At 36.6% G+C, this 19,901-nt stretch overlaps 1 protein-coding gene and 1 pseudogene across 1 annotated transcript; one reads left to right on the top strand and one right to left on the bottom strand.

Annotated features, from left to right (window-relative positions):
* Positions 1 to 1,067: 1,067 nt before the first annotated feature.
* Positions 1,068 to 8,676, bottom strand: LOC127426329 (trypsin-3-like; annotated as a pseudogene).
* On the top strand, positions 1,124 to 19,344 carry LOC127426327 (trypsin-like). Its single transcript, XM_051673076.1, has 7 exons — positions 1,124 to 1,239; positions 10,633 to 10,669; positions 11,076 to 11,193; positions 11,981 to 12,140; positions 13,523 to 13,664; positions 14,784 to 15,050; positions 16,965 to 19,344. The coding sequence occupies exons 3-7, from the start codon at positions 11,145 to 11,147 to the stop codon at positions 17,133 to 17,135; spliced, it is 789 nt and encodes a 262-aa protein (XP_051529036.1). The 5' UTR covers positions 1,124 to 1,239; positions 10,633 to 10,669; positions 11,076 to 11,144; the 3' UTR covers positions 17,136 to 19,344.
* Positions 19,345 to 19,901: the final 557 nt, after the last annotated feature.

The raw sequence follows: 19,901 nt of genomic DNA, 5'->3' as shown, positions 1-19,901 counted from the left end.
TAATTGTCTGTGTTTGATGTGTGGTGCTGTCAAACAGCTTTATTATATAATACCTAGTCAGAGTTATAGATGGCAACCTTTCCCTTAACCACGCTAAGAGACCGTTAGGATAAGGTATAAAGGATTTTGCACAATAATGGTGACATTCCTAATGGAATAAAAACGAAAAAGCATTTGCATTTGTAAATAGGCCAAAAATTGCAGTAATGATAAGCTGGGAAAATACTCAATTTATTGTTTTATACCTGCCTTGAAATAACAAAGGTAGAACAAAAATGTTTTTTTTTAAACGGATGAATAGAGGAATTCTCCACAATTTGGTTTTATAATGTAATCTTGTTAGATTGTTAGGTAATACTAGGTTCCATCTGTTAATATTAGTTAACAACATTAGTTAACATGAACTAACAATGAACAATACTTATTAAGAATTTATTAATCTTAGTTATAGTTAATTTCAACTTATAATAATACATTTTTAAAATCAAAAGTTGTATTAGTTAACATTAGTTAATGCACTATGAACTAACAATGAACAACTGTATTTTTATTAACTAATATTAACGAAGATTAATAAATGCTGTAACAAATATATTGTTAATTGTTTATTCATGATAACTATTGCATTTACTAATGTTAGCAAATGGAACCTTATTGTAATGTGTTACCGATTAATAAAAAACTATTGTCTTTTCATTTGGTGCACTGTACCTTCAGATTTAAACCAACAGGCACCAGTGGACACACTGAATTTGGTTTTACACCTAAACAAACATGAATTTCACCACAAATTAACATGTCACTTGATAAGGATGTTTAAATACTCAAACCCTCTTTGCATTATCTGTCATTGTGACCCTTTAAATCTTTCAAAATTTTATGGTTTCTTCCATAGTGTATAGTGTAATTGAGGAGTTTATAAAGTTAAAAGATTAAAATAACACTCAATGCAAGAATTAATCTCACATCTCATCTAACAGACCACTGACTGCCATACTTATTATACTGGGTCTCCAGGTGTCATTTTTATGGTGTGGCAATTCAACAACCTTTGAGAACAAAACATTCTAGCTGGTGTCATTTTCAATTATCCAGCTGATCCATGTGATGTAGTTGCGGACTTTGGTGTAGACTCCAGGGAAGTACGGGTTGGCACAACTGATGCCCCAGGACACAATACCCTCAAAATAACCATTACAGATAAGAGGCCCGCCAGAGTCACCCTGTAGCCAAACGGAGGTCAGTGTCACAGCACTCACTGAATCAGGGATAGGACATACAGTGCTTTTGTTGAATATGTTCTGTTGAAATGTATTTCAACAAAATGTTCAGGGAGAAATTTACAGTGGGGTTCAAAAGTCCGCATTAAAAATCTGGTATTTTAAATCTAATTTAGACCTGGAAATAATGATAGTAATGAAGCTTTATTAATATTATTGTTTTATGAATATGAAAGAAATAATCATGATGTTTTTTGACAGTGACCATGTTAACTCCAGTCATTTGAATCCCACTGTAACTTTCCTGCCCTCTGATTTGGATATATAAATGCAAAGTCACAGAGTTACAGAGTTTTATCTCAGCAAAGCTAAATCACCCATTTGCTGTGACACCTGGCAGGAGTGTCTAATCACTTTTTTGGTCTGACTCATCTGACAAGAGTCTTTGCCACCTAGCGGAGAGCCAGCGCACACCATATTGTCTGTGATTCTGTAATAGTAGTAGTATTGACACTGGGGGATGATCTGGACGTCCACAGCACGCAGTACAGATGACAGGTAATAACTGTACACCTCAGTGACACCCCAGCCACTCACCATGCATACTGTGCCCCCTTGTAAAGGAGGGGTGTCTGAGAATGGCAGAGCAGCTGGCTGAATGTTGGCATTTAGTTCTGCTGGCTTTTCCAACTGATTTACAAATTAATGCATGAAGCCAGGTTAAAGTAAAGTGAAACATTTCACTTTTTTAACAAAATGTACTTTTAACATGTTAGAGAAGAGCATAAGCCTATGGTTTTAAGGAATAGATCACCCAAAAATTTCAACATTTACTCACCCTTATGTCTTTCCAAACCGTTATGACCTTTTTTACACAAAAGGAGATATTTAGCAGAATGTCCTTGTCTGCTCCATAAAATGAAAGTGAATCAGAACGGATGCTATTGAGGGCCAAAAAGGATCATAAGATCATAAAAATATAATAATGCGTAATTCCTACGACTGTAAATCATTTAAAATGTTTAATTGTATTGCATGATTTGCTGATTTATCAATCACATCAATCTTTGCTGGAAAACAGCACCCAAATAAAGATTATTCAATATATAATAATCAAAATATTTTTATATATAATATAATATGTATATATAATATGTATAATTGTAATTATATTATTAAATATACAATATAATTCAAAGACATTACATAATTGTGGCAGATGAGTAGAGCATTAATTAGAGTATTAGACATTAGGAAAAAGTATCATTAGAAGTCAATATATTTAGTTTATTTTCATATTATTGAACATAAGCCTGGCCTACAGTCCTGAACAATCCATTTTGTAATTTAGTTCATCAATCTGTCCGAGGCAGATTTAAAGAGATGTTCACACAGGAAGCGTTTTTGCATTCCATCTGCACATATGCTTCAGACGGACATTTTTGGTGTCACTGTTGTTGTCATGTTTCAATAGTTTTCAGCATCTCCAGCCATAAATACAGTGTTTTAATGATGCTTTGTTAAGTCAAATGTATTTTGAAACTTTAAAAATGCATCCGAGACACCTGCACTTTGCTCCGTCTTCTTTTCTTTGATTAACTGTGCATTGTCTAAACAGCTGGAGCTGCGATTACTGCCCCCTGCTGACCGAGACCAAAGTCTTTCTAGCAAGTGAGTCCACTGGCAGCCATCTTTGGAATGCTCTCAGGCAGCTATTTTTCTATGTAAACAAGTGGCAAGTGCAGCTCCTGTCTACTTGAAGGTGATTGGCTCTTTTACCTGTAAGATGGAATTATCTTTCTTTCATATTTTGACCAATGGGAATTCCAATTTCTCATTCCAAAAAATGGGGAAATGCCCCATCTCTGCTAAAAAGCCTCTGCCGAGACTTGCAAAAAAAATGGAGGTTGCACTTCAAGCTTGAGTAGAACAATACTTTGGCAATGTCACCACCTATGTCACAGACAGAAGTGGAGGCAAAAATATACAGGCGCAAACAGTAAACCAAACCTGTAGTTAGTTGACCCAACAGTCCTCAAAAAGTTAGCTGTTACCTTTAAATTGTCTGGTTAAGCTAAATTAAATGTTTTGCTATGCTGTTGCTATCAAAATCGCAGTGGCAAAAACCGAGAGCTTCATTTTTAATCGGATTCCGTCAACAGAGTTGACTGGACTGAGGAGATAATTTCCAATGTATCTTATTGACTCAAATCATTATAATAATGGTATAGCTAAGAATATTTCTGAATTTATGATGGTTTTCTGTCATAATTTTGTTTAATCGATGATTATAACTAGCTGTGTTACTAGAAATAGTGTACCCAAGCTTAGCTTTGATCCTGAAGGCTAATTTTATTCTGTATTATCTTTTAGCAATATTTAGAGGTGCTAGCTAGCACTAGTTGTCTAATCTGTCAAATCTAACACAATAGTTTGCCAGCTTTCTGTCTCTACTTAATGCGCATGAGCTGCAATGTTAGTAAACATTGAAATTGGTCTATTTATCAGATGATAGGAAAACTCCTTGTTACAGTGGCATGATTATTGTTAAAAAATTGTATGTTATTTTTATATAATTAATTGCACTGATTTAACGTGTTAAATTGACAGCCTCAGTAATAACATACAGTTGCAATCGAAATTATTCAACCACCCCCCCCCACCCCCCAGAACAGTAAGGATTTACAAAGGTTTTTAAACTTTACATCTATATCAGTTGAGTGACACATTCAAAGCTATAGTGTGAATATATAACCTAATATTTCTAAATAGCAGGATTTTTTAAAATACAGCCATGTCATAATTATTCAACCCCTATTGCATGTAGCTGTTTCTTAAATATGTAAGGCTACACAAGTAATTGTTTTAATTAAAATTAAGTCATCAGTCTGCAATGGCACTTATGTAAGTTTTAAAATTTAAGTTTAGCGTTGTGAGCAAAAATGTATTTCTATATAAAAAATGCAATTAAAATAAGCTGTCTCAAAAGCTAATAGAAGAGATTATTTCATTACACAAGAAAGGTCATGGCTAAAAGTACATTTCCAAGGCACTTCAATTTCCAATAGACAAAGATGGCAGCACCATTCATACATTTTTTAAATATGGTATAACAGCAACCCTCTTGGGGTGTGGAAGAAAGCAAAACTTCACCAAGGGAAATGTTGACTTGAATATTAAAGAAGTAATTAGGAAAGACCTGTGGAGTCCTGGAAGAAGCTTTTACAGACGTATGACACTAAACTGAAAATGAGTTTAAAACCCATGGGTCAGCAGTACGTCTGGAGTAAGATGACAAGGTGATGACAAGAACGACACCATCTCCACAGTCAAGCATGGAGGTGGGTCAGTCCTGTTATGGGAGTGTTTTGCGGTTGCAACAAACGGCTATCCTGACTATGCGACTGACATCATGGATTCTTTCAGGTATCAGGCCATTTTGGCATGAAAAATGTGATGGCTTCAGTGTGTAAATTGAAGCTCGGTGATCTCTAGATTTTCCAGCAAGACAATAACACCAAGGATACATCCAAGTTGTCCAAAATCTGGTTCAGGGATAGGTCGTGGAATGTCCTTAAGTGGCCCTTTCAGTCCATCATTAAAATCCCATTGCAAACCTTTGTTGGGATTTCAAGGAAGCAGTGGCAGCACAGAAACCAAAGAATGTCAATGAGCTGGAAGCTTTTGCTCATGAGAAATGTGTAAAAATTCTAATAGAGAGGTGTCCGAAGCCTGAGAACACTTACCTGAAACATTTATTTGTTGTTATTAAGGATAAAGGGTGCTCCACAAATGATTGACTTTGGGGGTTGAATATTTTTGACATGACATGTGGAGAGAATTAGTTATTTTTTATTTTAAAATTTGGGTAAACTGAACTCTTTGTCTCAAAATCATTCAAATGTGTATTAAAAACTTACTTTGTTTACTGAGGTTTTATTTGATGTGTTTTGATTCACATCACCAGAATGTATTGCTGGTCAGGGGGGTTGAATAATTTCGATTGCAACTGTATGTGCAATATATTCCAAGACTTCTGAAGTAGTATGATAGCTTAGTGTGAACAGACTGAAATTTAAGTTGTTATTCACAGAAAATATTTTTGTTCTGTGCTACAGCCCTTAAATCTCATTTGTGAATTTGGCACGTTGCGATCTGTTTCAATTTGTTTCTTACTCAAAGCTATTACCTAGATAGCAAGAACCTTTGAGCCAAATGTGGAAGTTAGCTGTCACATCTGGCTTTGATCTGGTATGGCTAAACACATGTGGGCCAAACTTTCACCATATATGTTTTGCCAAAGCTTTAGAATTGGAGGGAATTTTCTTTTGGGTCACAACTGGCACTGAGGTATATGGCCCAGATGACAACACATAGCTGAGACCCATGTGTGGCTTGGCTATGGCAAGCCATGGAAAACGTTAACTTGTGGTTAACATTTGGTTTATACTCTGAAAAATACATGTAGGCAGGTGTGGGAGTCCACACCTCAGCCTGTTCAACAATGCCATTGTTTGGTCTCATTGTTGTAGCATCTTCTTTCAATTCCTATTAGTGGAGGAGTGAAACTGTCACTGCAGCAGCAACTTAAGTACTGGACAGTGGTCATTTTTCCCACTCTTTTCTCTCCTCAAACTGCCATATCCTGAAACACCCTTAAGTAGCTTCAAGTAAGTGAAGTTTTGGCATTTTAAAATCCTATTACTGATATATTCAGAAAATTAAAAAAAATACAATTATCAATTTTTTTTTCAAAAGTGTTAGGCGTAGATGATGTGTAGTGTTTTTCAGGTTATAAAAAGTGACTGATATGTGAATAATTCCACTTTCTTTCGAACTGGTTGTGAGTGAAAAAGATATTGCCCATGTATGGTGCGTTTTTGTCATTTTTGGAGTATAATAGCACACGTCCCCATTCTTTTTCATTGTAAAGAAAAGATCAGGCAGGACATTCTGCCTGACATGTTTTTGAGTTCCACAGAAGATAGAAAGTCATACAGGTTTGGAAAGACATTTGGGTGAATGGCTTGACACACACATTTTAATGAACTTACTTTCAAGAGCATGATGTCATGATCAAATGTCCTGTAATTATACAAGTAATAGACCAGGACCATGGAGACGTTAAACACCTGCTCAAAACGCTCTTTTTTGGACATGTCATGTTCACTCAGCACCACTTTGATTAAATAGCTCCTGTGGACAGATTGATGAAAGACTGGTGAATTGCATTTATTGTATTCACTGCATTTTTCACTTTTTTCTTACTAGCTGTCCGACTCTATTTAATCTATCCCTTTACTTCTCACCTTGTACAGGTGCATCTCAATAAATTAGAATGTCGTGGAAAAGTTCATTTATTTCAGTAATTCAACTCAAATTGTGAAACTTGTGTATTAAATAAATTCAATGCACACAGACTGAAGTAGTTTAAGTCTTTGGTTATTTTAATTGTGATGATTTTGGCTCACATTTAACAAAAACCCACCAATTCACTATCTCAAAAAATTAGAATATGGTGACATGCCAATCAGCTAATCAACTCAAAACACCTGCAAAGGTTTCCTGAGCCTTCAAAAGGGTCTCTCAGTTTGGTTCACTAGGCTACACAATCATGGGGAAGACTGCTGATCTGACAGTTGTCCAGAAGACAGTCATTGACACCCTTCACAAGGAGGGTAAGCCACAAACATTCATTGCCAAAGAAGCTGGCTGTTCACAGAGTGCTGTATCCAAGCATGTTAACATAAAGTTGAGTGGAAGGAAAAAGTGTGGAAGAAAAAGATGCACAACCAACCAAGAGAACCGCAGCCTTATGAGGATTGTCAAGCAAAATCGATTCAAGAATTTGGGTAAACTTCACAAGGAATGGACTGAGGCTGGGGTCAAGGCATCAAGAGCCACCACACACAGACGTGTCAAGGAATTTGGCTACAGTTGTCGTATTCCTCTTGTTAAGCCACTCCTGAATCACAGACAATGTCAGATGCGTCTTACCTGGGCTAAGGAGAAGAACTGGACTGTTGCCAAGTGGTCCAAAGTCCTCTTTTCAGATGAGAGCAAGTTTTGTATTTCATTTGGAAACCAAGGTCCTAGAGTCTGGAGGAAGGGTGGAGAAGCTCATAGCCCAAGTTGCTTGAAGTCCAGTGTTAAGTTTCCACAGTCTGTGATGATTTGGGGTGCAATGTCATCTGCTGGTGTTGGTCCATTGTGTTTTTTGAAAACCAAAGTCACTGCACCCGTTTACCAAGAAATTTTGGAGCACTTCATGCTCCTTCTGCTGACCAGCTTTTTAAAGATGCTGATTTCATTTTCCAACAGGATTTGGCACCTGCCCACACTGCCAAAAGCACCAAAAGTTGGTTAAATGACCATGGTGTTGGTGTGCTTGACTGGCCAGCAAACTCACCAGACCTGAACCCCATAGAGAATCTATGGGGTATTGTCAAGAGGAAAATGAGAAACAAGAGACCAAAAAATGCAGATGAGCTGAAGGCCACTGTCAAAGAAACCTGGGCTTCCATACCACCTCAGCAGTGCCACAAACTGATCACCTCCATGCCACGCCGAATTGAGGCAGTAATTAAAGCAAAAGGAGCCCCTACCAAGTATTGAGTACATATACAGTAAATTAACATACTTTCCAGAAGGCCAACAATTCACTAAAAATGTTTTTTTTATTGGTCTTATGATGTATTCTAATTTTCTGAGATAGTGAATTGGTGGGTTTTTGTTAAATGTGAGCCAAAATCATCACAATTAAAAGAACCAAAGACTTAAACTACTTCATTCTGTGTGCATTGAATTTATTTAATACACGAGTTTCACAATTTGAGTTGAATTACTGAAATAAATGAACTTTTCCACGACATTCTAATTTATTGAGATGCACCTGTATGTGTATTGTATAGTATTGTATATCATATATTGTATTTTGTACATTCTCTGTTGTTTACTGACTGTAATGTTATAACAAGAATACTTAATATGGCATGTTTACTGCGTTCTTTGGAGCAAATCAAAATTCCTAAGCGAATTCAGTTGCTGATTCGAAGACCAGCGCTGATGCAACATGGATGCAATACTCACGGCCTCCAGCAGTGGGCAGCAGTAACCACCCACTGCGGGCTTATGAGTGTTATTGTACTGGATAGAGGCCTGGTACTTGATAGAATAGGGTTCAACCTCATGGCCTCCAATGATTCTCTGCTGTAGTGAGCCTGTAAATGAGGGGAATAATGATACAGAGAATGCCCTAGAATAAACGGAAATGCCAGCTGCACAAGCTCACACTTGCTAATGCTAACACTTTGCTAATGACTGCACGCAGAGCAAATATGAGCGTATTTATGCATTACATTTTGATGTTATATGTTAGCCTACTCAGGTAATGCAGTGCTTTACCGTGACGGCTGGAGAGGATGAGGAGCAAAGCATATTCATGGCATTTCGTCATGTTTAAGAAGTCTAAAACACAGGACATTTAGAGCTCAAACATAAAAACACAGCACATTTCAGCTGTGGTATTGAAAAAGCATCATATTTTACAGATGTCCAAATAATAAATCAATCAGTTCAGTGGATTTCACAGCATGTGTCTACAAGGTTTTACAGAAAACAGGAACAATAGCTGTTAATAAAACTATTTTTGAGTATATCTTCCCAACTTTGTGTAGCTTGCTCAAAAAAAAAAACATCAATTAATATTGTCATAGATCATGGTTTTGTAACAAAATATCCAAAGTTACTAATATGTGATGTTATCTGTATGACGTGTCATTAAAATATATGGTATAATTTTGTTGTACTCACCCTGAGCATCAGTTCTGGGCAGTGATAATCCCATTAACTATCTTCCTACCGCACTACCAAAGCTGGGAATACTCTCTTTACTTTTATAGTGTAACCACATCTGTCCCATAGGTTTTATGGTCTTGTTTGTTCACTTACTATGACTATGTTTTATGAATAAAAACAACAACATGACAGGACTCGGGTTGTCCCAAAAGCTCTCAGTAGTTCTGGTCGACTCCTTGTTTGAAGCTATCATGCCTAAGACCTACCCTTTGATTTATACAGAGTATTCTGCTTTCAGAGGAGAAATCAAATATCTATTGACTCCCTTGTTTGACAAAACGGTTAGCTGGTGAATAGGATATCAGGTGACTGTAAAATTGGGTGGAAAGGGCAATGGGATGGTGGTAACCAAAGCATCTGCAAACAAGTTTTTTCCACTACCCCTTGACGTTTATTAATGCATGTCCATACCCTCAGGGGAGAGCTCCACCTTAAGAGATGGGTTTGCCATTTATCTGAGTTCAAAAACATCAAGTCCCTCCTTGGATATAGTGAATCTGTATTCAGACAGTGGCTCATGAGACTTCATCATTTATGCCTCAATTAATGTCTCAATAATTGACACACCAAATATAAAAATAAATGACTCATCCCTCATGTTGTTCCAAACCCGCATGACAGTCTTGAATTTTGAATGCTAGCAGGCAGAATGTTAAGGATTGACAGCCTCAGTCCCCATTCACTTTCAATGTATGGGAAAAAAGAACATCAGCATTCTTTAACATTTCTGTTCTTGTGTTCCACTGAATAAAGTAAGTCATACAGGTTTGGAAAGACATGAGGGTGATTAACTTGCTTACTTATCTGTGACTGTACATTACACATACATACCCTGTGTTCCTGTTTCTCTAGCATTCTCTCTCGCTGTACATTTCTTTCTATAACTCAGCCAGAGCACGTTATTCTGCATCGTGATTCTCTTTCCTTTGGAGCTGATAGTTACACAGAGACAAGGCATGTATTTTTGAGATGAGCTCCTACTTTGTGGGGGATGAAGCATAGGCAAATGTGTGGTACTGCATCCTAAATGAAATGTCTGGGAGTTACTGGCTAATAGCGAGGACAGGAATTTCCATCTAGTCCACACAAAACCACTGAATCCTCAAAACAATATATAGAATGTGCTGGTATGGTGGGATGACCAGAAATGTTACTATTGTACTAAACAGGTGGTGTGATGCATCTGTAAGGAAATGGCTTACAACTGCAATGCATTGAAAAGAAACAGATCAATATCTAAGTCCTTTTTTAATATCAATCTCCACTTTCACATACTACTTCTTTTGTTTTTGGTGATTTGCATTCTTCTTGACTTGCATATCACCACCTACTGGGCGGGAAGAAGAATGTATGGTAAAATATTGATCTATTTCTCACCCACACTTATCATAGTGCTTCTGAAGATATGGATTTAACTACTGGAGTCTTATGGAATAATTTTAAGATGCATCTATGTGCATTTTGGAGCTTAAAAATGTTGTTACCCATACTCTTGCATTGTATGGACCTACAAAGCTAAAATGTTCTTCTAAAAATCTTTGTTTGTGTTCTGCAGAAGAAAGAAAGTCATGTACATCTGGGATGGCATGAAGGTGAGTAAATGATAAGAGAATTTTCATTTTTGGGTGAACTATCCCTTTAATTCTTACAGGATTTTTATTTGAGCCCTTTGTGATTTGTTCCAAATAATGATAGGATGCCATTATCAACTCATTAGCATTCCATTGGGATATTTATTACAAGGGACACTAATTTTCACATAGAAAGTGGGAGGGGCTTAACAGACATGTTCAAACTTGTGAGATAAATGCCCATTACACTCAAATGAACCACTGAGTTCATGTTGTGTGTTATGAGAAGGTCATAGTGGAGAACCCTGCTGAAAGGCCAACTCGTTGTTCTCTTGAATCAAACATTGTTTCCCATTAAGTTACCCATGACAACTGAAATCAGAACTTTGGAAATTTGAGGAACGGTGTTGATGTGGTTTTCTCACAGGGATGTGGAGGGATTTGGTAGATATAGCCCAGCCAACACGCAGTCCTGCGCGACACGTTCACATTTGCCATGGCCCCGCTTCTCTTATTGGTGCTGTTGAAACTCTTCCCTGCAAATTGTAAGTATACTAAACACTAAGAGGGGTTGCATTTTTGTACCATAGGTACATGTGCATTCTTGGCTGTATATAGCATTTAGAAATATTCCGATGTGGTAGATCAATGGATCTTATTGTCTTTAAAGCTGTAGGGGAGACATGGACTATTTGTGATTCTTTTTACTCTAGTGAATTTTCTTCTTCTTCTTCTTCTTTTATTTAATTTCGGTATAGGCTCATAAGTCTTGGCTACATAAAAAAGCAATTGAAAATTCCACCATTATTGCAAAGGAAAAAAGATGCAGTTCATTGAACAGACAATGATCTTTTGTGGATACATGCCCCAATATATCCAGTATATAGCCCTTGTGAAATTTTGGTTAGTGTGACAACTAGCCCTGGTCTCCCCTACTTTTACTCTGCATTTGCTTGCAATTCATGCGCCTGTTGTCAACATTCCTCAGATATGCAAAGATCCAATATCACTTGAATGGGTGAATGCTAAATTAAGGTTTTTACAGATTCCACTTCAAATAATCAGAAAATGTAGATCACCCACTACTGACTTCAGACCACTTCTTAACCCACATATAAGAGGCATTTACAGAACATAAGGCTGCATCTGTTTGCCTGGAAAGAAACTTGACATTTACTCAACAGTAATACACAGGGAGTCAAGCTTGATCTTTCAGTTGTCAATTCAAACTGAATGTAAATGAGATTAGAGGTTTGTTTCATTGTCCTGTGTCTGTCTCCTTGAGTTCTGAGCTATTTTAAATCTTGTGAAATCTGTTCTTTTTGCTTTCAGGTCTGGACTTCATTCAGGGGCGCATCATTGGCGGATATATCCCATCGCCAAATTCAATCAAATACATTGTGTCATTACAAAGCTCAAAGGGGCAGCACTTCTGTGGCGGATCTCTTGTCCATAAATACTGGGTGCTAACAGCTGCTCACTGCAATATTGGGTGTGTGATTCTTTACTATTTATAAGAGCTCTCAATCTATTACAAATTTTATTATTTACATAATATACTGATTAATTTAACTATCACATAAATCAGTATTTGTTGAAAATGAATGAAGATAATTCAAAGACATTGCATTATTGTAGCAGACGAGCAAAGATAGACACAGTTTAAAGGAACATTCCGGGTTCCGCAAGTTAAGCTCAATCAATAGCATAATATTGATTACCACAAAAAATTATATCAACTTGCCCCTCCTTTTCTTTAAAAAAAGCATAAGTCCGGGTTCCAGTGAGAATCTTACAATGGAAGTGAAGGGGGCCAAACCGTAAATGTTGAAATACTTAATATTTTAAAACAATTGCAACAAGACATAAACAATATGTGTGTTAACATGATTTTAGTGTGATAAAATCACTTACTAACCTTTTCTGTGTAAAGTTATAGTAAATTTGACAAATTAGTTTCCATGACAATGTAGTCAGCAAACCCTAAAATGACTGTAAAAGGACAATTTAAACAACTTTACAGCTCAAATAATACATGAGTTCTAACATAAGAATTAATGCAAGTGCTTTTATAAAAGTATAAGCTTCACATTTCTGCCTTTAAACCCTCCAAGAATTGGCCCCATTCACTTCCATTGTAAGTGCCTCACTGTAACCCAGATTTGTGCTTATTTCAAGAAAAGGAGGGAGGCATCGAAATTATATTTTTGTGGTAATCAACATTATGCCACTAATGCTGTCGACTAAGCTTAACTTGTATTGAATACAGAATATTCCTTTAATGTGGCTTTAGAAGTCAATATATAGTAATGGCTGGAGCTGGTATAACTGTGGACAAAAACATAATTTGAATTTAGGTACTTCAAGCTTGATTTTTTTCTGATCATAGGAAAATGTATGTTCAGGTTGGGGTTAAATTCCACATTTTTTAGTGCATTATTTTTTAAAGAATGAATTGTACTAAATGAACATGTTAAACTGTCAGTCTTCATTTTAAATTAACCATTGTCTGTCTAACTGACCTTTTATGAGACGAACAAGATAGCTTTTGTCTAACAGCCAAGTCCGTGGTTGAGTTGAAAACTAAAGTACAGCAGACAGCCACACCGGATGTGCTCTAACCTTGACCCTTCATCACTCTGTGGTACTTAATGAATGTTGGCTTATCTGTTTCTTGGCACAGCTGAGACTGCTAACAGGGAGAAATACAGTCTTTCACCTCATGTCCTTTACCAAGAATCACTGTGTGTATAACAAGTGATGTTAAAAAATGTGATATCAAGCACATAGTATAGTACTGTGCTAGAATAACATTCTATAATATATTTCAAAGGCTCTTATAGTCTGTAGATGGCATTTTTGCTTGTCTTTAAGGATGGATCAGATGATGGTCGTGGCAGGAGACTATACTTTGGGTGCTTATGAGGGGACAGAGCAGTATTTCAAGCCTCAGTCCCTTATCCCACACCCTCTGTACAACAAGAGCACCAATAATGCAGACATCATGCTAATTAAGGTACAACACTGTTTGTTTGCCTTGGTATTCAGTCTGGGTCATTGTTTATTGTAGAAGTATGAAGACTTAGATATCTCTTTTTGTGAGTTAAGAGTATAGTTACAAAACATTATTACACATCTAGCTAGAATATTTGATTCTGATTGTTCAATTGAAACATCCTGTGATCAGAAATTTTGTAACACACTTATTACCATTTAATAAGCAGGATAATGTACAGTCTGCAAGTAATTAGCTAAATAAACCACTTTAGGGTAAAATCACCCCCCCCCCCCCCCCAAACACCCTGTCGATGCGCTATTTGATATAGCGCATCGATATATCAAAATGTCAGTTGTGATGGAATCACATCAATACTGAATTGTGTCAACATATTTATAATGTACAGTCTATTTTATAAACAGCTACTGTCATGATCCACCAAATTTAGCTAACAGCTATTGATAAAGCTAGCTAGCTAGCTAACGCCGACATAGGCTATCGTATAAATGCAGTCAATGTATCATGCAAAGAAAAGTGATTACTTCAAACTACAGTCTCGCATAGTCAGACCTATATCCACACTTTGTTTTAGCCCTGTTCCAGCACTGGAGAGTCAAATATAATATACAGTCTCAAAGTTTATAGTAAAACAATCATAACTGTGTAATTTTATTTATGCTACCTCATCTGTCAGCATGATGTCAGTGAATCACGTTCAGTCACTTTGTACGTTACATCATTGTTTTGGTCGATGCTCAATCGCTCACGTCCCTGTGGAAAGTGTGCACGAGCACGAGCAACAGGTAGCTGGCTGCAGTTCACTTAATGGCCACAGGTGTCGTTAATAACAAGGGTTTCTGAATCTTACATACTACACCTTTAAACAATACTTTTGATAGTGTAACCTATTATAGTCATGGCTCGATTTAGTCATATTTAATCATATTGCTGACTTGAATAATACTAGTTCATTTAGTTACAACATGAAGGACTTTTTTTAGGTTACCTGACAAAAACAATTTTACAATGTGGGCTTCAGGCTTTGGGAAGCATGCGTTTATATAAATCCAACAGCTAAAAGTTGTGCTTTTCTGACAGCCCTGTTCAACATATCTCTCTTGATATGGTTTATTTCAGCTTAGTGCTCCCATAGAGCTGAATCGGTATGTGTCCCTCGCCCCACTCCCTAAACAGAACACAGGGCTGCTGGCGGGCAGGATGTGCCGGGTGTCTGGGTGGGGCTCCACAAGCCACAGTGGAGGTCAGACCCCCCTCACCCTCCGCACAGTCAAACTCCCCATTGTCTCCATGGCTAAATGCAACAGCAGCAAATCCTTCAATGGGAACATTACAACCAATATGATCTGTGCAGGGTCCAGCACAGGAGGGAAAGATGCGTGTAAGGTACTGCTTGATGTGATCTGCGGAAAGCTCTTCATATTTTGAAACTTTTTACCTTTTAGAAATACAGTGCATTATTCTGTGCAGTTTTTGGAATCCAGATGACTTTGTATGTGAAAATGTGCAATAGCAGTCAAAAGTTTGGACACACCTAAAAAAAAAATAGCTCTTTGGCTGAACTTGATTCAGTCGTGGACAGTGGTTCCATGTGTTTGAATAGAGTTTTCTTTACTTAAGTTTACTATGTAATCTCAACACAAACACTTTGTGTACAAAGAACTTAGTTGAATTGGGTAAACCTGACAAAATTAGACATGTCAATGTAATTCAGATAAGTCTCTTTTATTTCTTTATGCACTAACTAGTGAAAGTGAATATTAGCATGCTAAATACATGCTGGTTGGAAGCACTATAGAGTGTAGTTTAGTAACTATGCTACAGTTAGCACAGCATTTGCTCAAAGAAGCAAACAATCAATTTCATATACAACATCATTAGCTCAAAATCCACTCTTCACCATAATGGAAACCCCCATAACATAAAATCTCAACATAACAAAACATTAAACACTAACAAGTATCCGCCTTTATATAATTTTTTGACAAAAACATATAAAATAACACTTAATTTAAACGTTTACTCTCCCTATCAAGTCCCGTTGCTAACCATGCTGGGTAATGGAAATCCCCTGCCCAGTTTCATCAGTGCTACATTAACACCACAGAAAGTATTCATGTAATCCCAACTCAAATGGATTAAGCAAACTTCCATTTTACAAATTTAAATGGATAGAATGCAGTGAAATCAAGCTGTGACAAAATGTTCTAGAACTGTGTTGCTTTACTTCATTTTAATTAGGTAAATTGAACAAGCAGCAAAAATCCTTTAATGTATTTGTGTACACAAAAAAAAGGTTAAACTAAAAATGTGTCAAAAATATTGTCTAAATACTCAATCAGCCTGAACACATTAGGTTACACCAAAAAAAAAAAAAAAAAAAAGGTAAGGGTTAGATCAGGAAATAGTTATTAAAGTAATAATTGCAGGTTACCACATTTTTATAGTGTACTCATTCTTAATTTTTACTATTTTTCACATTTTAGAATAACAGTAAATTCATCAAAGCTATGAAATAACACAAAATGGAAGTGTGGGAATTATGCAGTGAGCAAAAAAAGAATTGTGGGGCCTGGGTAGCTCAGCAAGTAAAGACGCTGACTACCACACCTTGAGTCGCAAGTTCGAATCCAGGGCGTGCTGAGTGACTCCAGTCAGGCCTCCTAAGCAACCAATTGGCCGGTTGCTAGGGTGAGCAGAGTCACGTTGGGTTAACTTCCTCGTGGTTGCTATAATGTGGTTCTCGCTCTTGGTGGGGCACATGGTGAGTTATGCGTGAATGCCGCGGAGAATAGCGTGAAGCCTCCACATGCGCTAGGTCTCCACGGTAACATGCTCAACATGCCATGTGATAAAATGTGCAGATTGACGGTCTCAGAAGCAGAGGCAACTGAGATTCGTCCACCGCCACCTGGATTGAGGCGAGTCACTACGCTACCATGAGGACTTAGAGCACATTGGGAATTGAGCATTCCAAATTGGGGAGAAAAGGGGAGAGACTAGCACAAAACTAATTTCAAGCATTTATGTTTGAAATTTTTAAATTTAGTAATTTTTTTTAAGATCATGAGAAGCATATATTCAGTCAAATGTGTCCAAAATCTGACATGGTAGTGTACCACTAAAAGTAATGAGGAGAGTTTGCTGGTTTTTGAAGGGATTTACGTCCGCACCCAACCCTCTAATTAGTGGAATGACAAGTTTTTCTCTAAAAGTTTATATTGTTTCTGATTATCAGTGATTTACTGTAAATGCATTCATGCTGACTGTATGTAAGGGTGTGCTGTTCTGATGTTCCAGGGGGACTCTGGTGGCCCGTTGGTGTGTGAGGGACGCATCTATGGCCTGGTCTCTTGGGGAAATGGTTGTGGAGATCCAAAGTTTCCAGGGGTGTATACAGCCGTGTCCAGGTTCCGCAGGTGGATTGACCAGACTATATACAGCCCATACTCACGATGCCTTAAGCCATGAGGTCAAAGTTCACTGTACCTGTGTTTGGGAGGTCACAGTAGATTTTAAGAAAATGGACCCCTATAAAAGACACCGGAACAATACAGTTTAATGAAAGATATATTGGCCAGGCTAATTAATTGCCCATATTTCGCTTTTTTGAGATTATTAGTATTGGCCAATAACCATGTCTGCTTGGCATGTTGAAAGGAGTTTAACTTTCCCTTTGTGTCAGTTTCAAAATGTACTGATAGTTAAGCCTACTCTTTTCATATTTAGTGAATGTTTAGTCATTTCTGTGTAAAAGAAATGTTCATTTCACCAATTTTGTGTACCTCTCATTTGCTGTCCTTAAATTGCATTTAGTGTATATGGCCATTATATCTCGGCCACAATGCTCTTTAGATATTATTATCAGTATCAGTCATTAAAAAAAAACACCATCTACTCTAATTACCTGTGACACAACAAACAGCATCATTTTGTAATGCAAATTTGCAGTATGGCGAACTTAAGTACACAATGAAAGACAAAATTTCTACACATATATTTTCATATGCCATTGTCCCATGTTTGCATGCATATGAATGGAAGTGAAAGGAACATTAAATCTAGTGTGACGGCCTGTTAAAGGAATATTCCGGCTTCATTAAAAGCAAAAATCTAGGTTACAGTGAGGCACCTACAATGGAAGTGAATGAGGCCAATTTTTGGAGGGTTTAAAGGCAAAAATGTGAAGCTTATCATTTTATAAAAGCACTTACATTAATTCTTCTGTTAACTCATGTATTATTTGAGCTGTTAAGTTGTTTAAATAATCATTTTTACAGTCATTTTAGGGTTTTACGGTTTGAGCTTAACTTGTATTGAACCCAAAATATTCCAACAAACTTCAAAGGAATTTTGGATCCTTTTCTGTTCATCATTTAGTGTGATTATTAGACTTTTTGGAATTGTGTTATGAAGACTGCATACAAGGGTTACTTTTATTTTACTCCACTGATCACTGATTTTCAAACAGACAAAGAGGACATTGCTGTTTTGTGCCATTAAATGGAAATGCAAACCAACAGCTTGCAGTTTTGAGTGAACGTCTCTTGAGTTCAGTTAGTGTGAGGTGCTTTGTATAGTTTGTACAAATAAACATTTGCAGTTTAAATTGCTTAGTTAATTATTCTAAACAAATCTCAAAGGGTTTCATCAAAATGTATTAAGTGCATAGCAATAGCATTTGTTTAATCTTATTGATATGACTGGATAGCTACAAAAAGCTTTGAGGTTATACTTTACATGCAACAAAGGATGTTTTTAGATCTAATAGGACTGGGTGTGTCCACAGTTACTCTTCTATGAAGGTGGCATTAGTTCCAGGAGCTTTTGGTTTCACTCCCTGCACAGGACACCACATGTAAAATTATCACTGCATGACAGACCCAGTGTGAACTTCACACAATGATTCTCAGCAGTTTATATGTATATCATATGAATGCATCCTAAAACCTACTTATATAGTAATATGTATCTTGAGCATTATTTATTACTTACATAATTAAAAGCAATAGGAAACATTAATTTAAAAGTTGAACTAACTCTCACAATACAGGTCTTCTGGGAATAACGACATTTTAGCAGGTGCTGCTAACATGCTTTGCTGTAAAAGAATAATCTGATGGATCTTTGAAAAGTGTTCCTAGGGAGTAAAGCATGGAACAGCATGTTCCCACAGGGTAAGCATTGTAAATGAATATGCCACACAAAAATGAGTAAATACTAAAGAACAATTCTTAATTCCACATGCAAGGTTCAGTTGGCTAAGATGTTCAGTGCATGCAAAACTAAATAAGAGAGCCTGCAACTGATATGCTACAGTAATTATTTGTGATAATGTGAAACTGCAAGTTTAAAAAAATCCAATGTTGATAAAGCTGACCAGTATTTACTAATTCAGACATTTTTATCCAAAGTGACTTACAATGCATTTAAGCTATACATGTTATCTGTATGTGCATTTCCTGGGAACTGAACTCATGACTTTGGCATTGCTAACATCATGCTCTACCAGAATGACTTTACTATGTGCATTGTACTGTAAGACAAGAGTTTTGGAATATAAAGTGGCCCCAAAAAGTCTCTGGACATTTAAGTCACACTGAAATATTTCTAAATATTATTCAATTATATATGAAATATCAAACAAATGACTTCACTTTTCTTTTTAATTTCTTTTATCCAACTGGTGTCAAGGTGATTTTAGCAAATGTTTGACAACTAGAATGTGTCCAAATAGTTTTTGCCTTTATTTTGAACAATATATTTATGTTTTATTAATTAAAAAGAAATATTTTTGTGATATGTGTTGCTTAAAACCCTTTAAGCTCAGAGGATGTTTTTTTTAAAGATTTCCTGTTTCAGTGGCATTCCCAAAATTAAAGGCTTATAAAACAAATGTTTAAAAGAGGGTCATGTGTTTAGTATCATTGTAAAGAAAACTTTAAAAAATGTTCAATGATATAGATTTGGATAAATCCTGAGACTCTCAGCCTAAAAAACTGCTGAAAAATCCCCCAGAAGCTTGAGCTAAAAATTTCCTTTTTTCTGATTTGACATTATATATCTCTGGACATAAATAAGGTGGCTCAGAAAAACTGCTTTTGTTTTGTAATGTCAATTGTAACAGATACAATTTTTGTGTTGATACGACAAAGCAATCAAAAGTTCTAGCATTGCAAAAATAATCTATCCTAGTGTACAAAAACGTCTCCAAGTGTCCAAAAGCCTCTCTAAACA

The sequence above is a fragment of the Myxocyprinus asiaticus genome, chromosome 35, assembly GCF_019703515.2.
Source record: "Myxocyprinus asiaticus isolate MX2 ecotype Aquarium Trade chromosome 35, UBuf_Myxa_2, whole genome shotgun sequence".
NCBI classification, from domain to species: domain Eukaryota; kingdom Metazoa; phylum Chordata; class Actinopteri; order Cypriniformes; family Catostomidae; genus Myxocyprinus; species Myxocyprinus asiaticus.
This window is presented reverse-complemented; position numbering and strand designations above follow the sequence as displayed.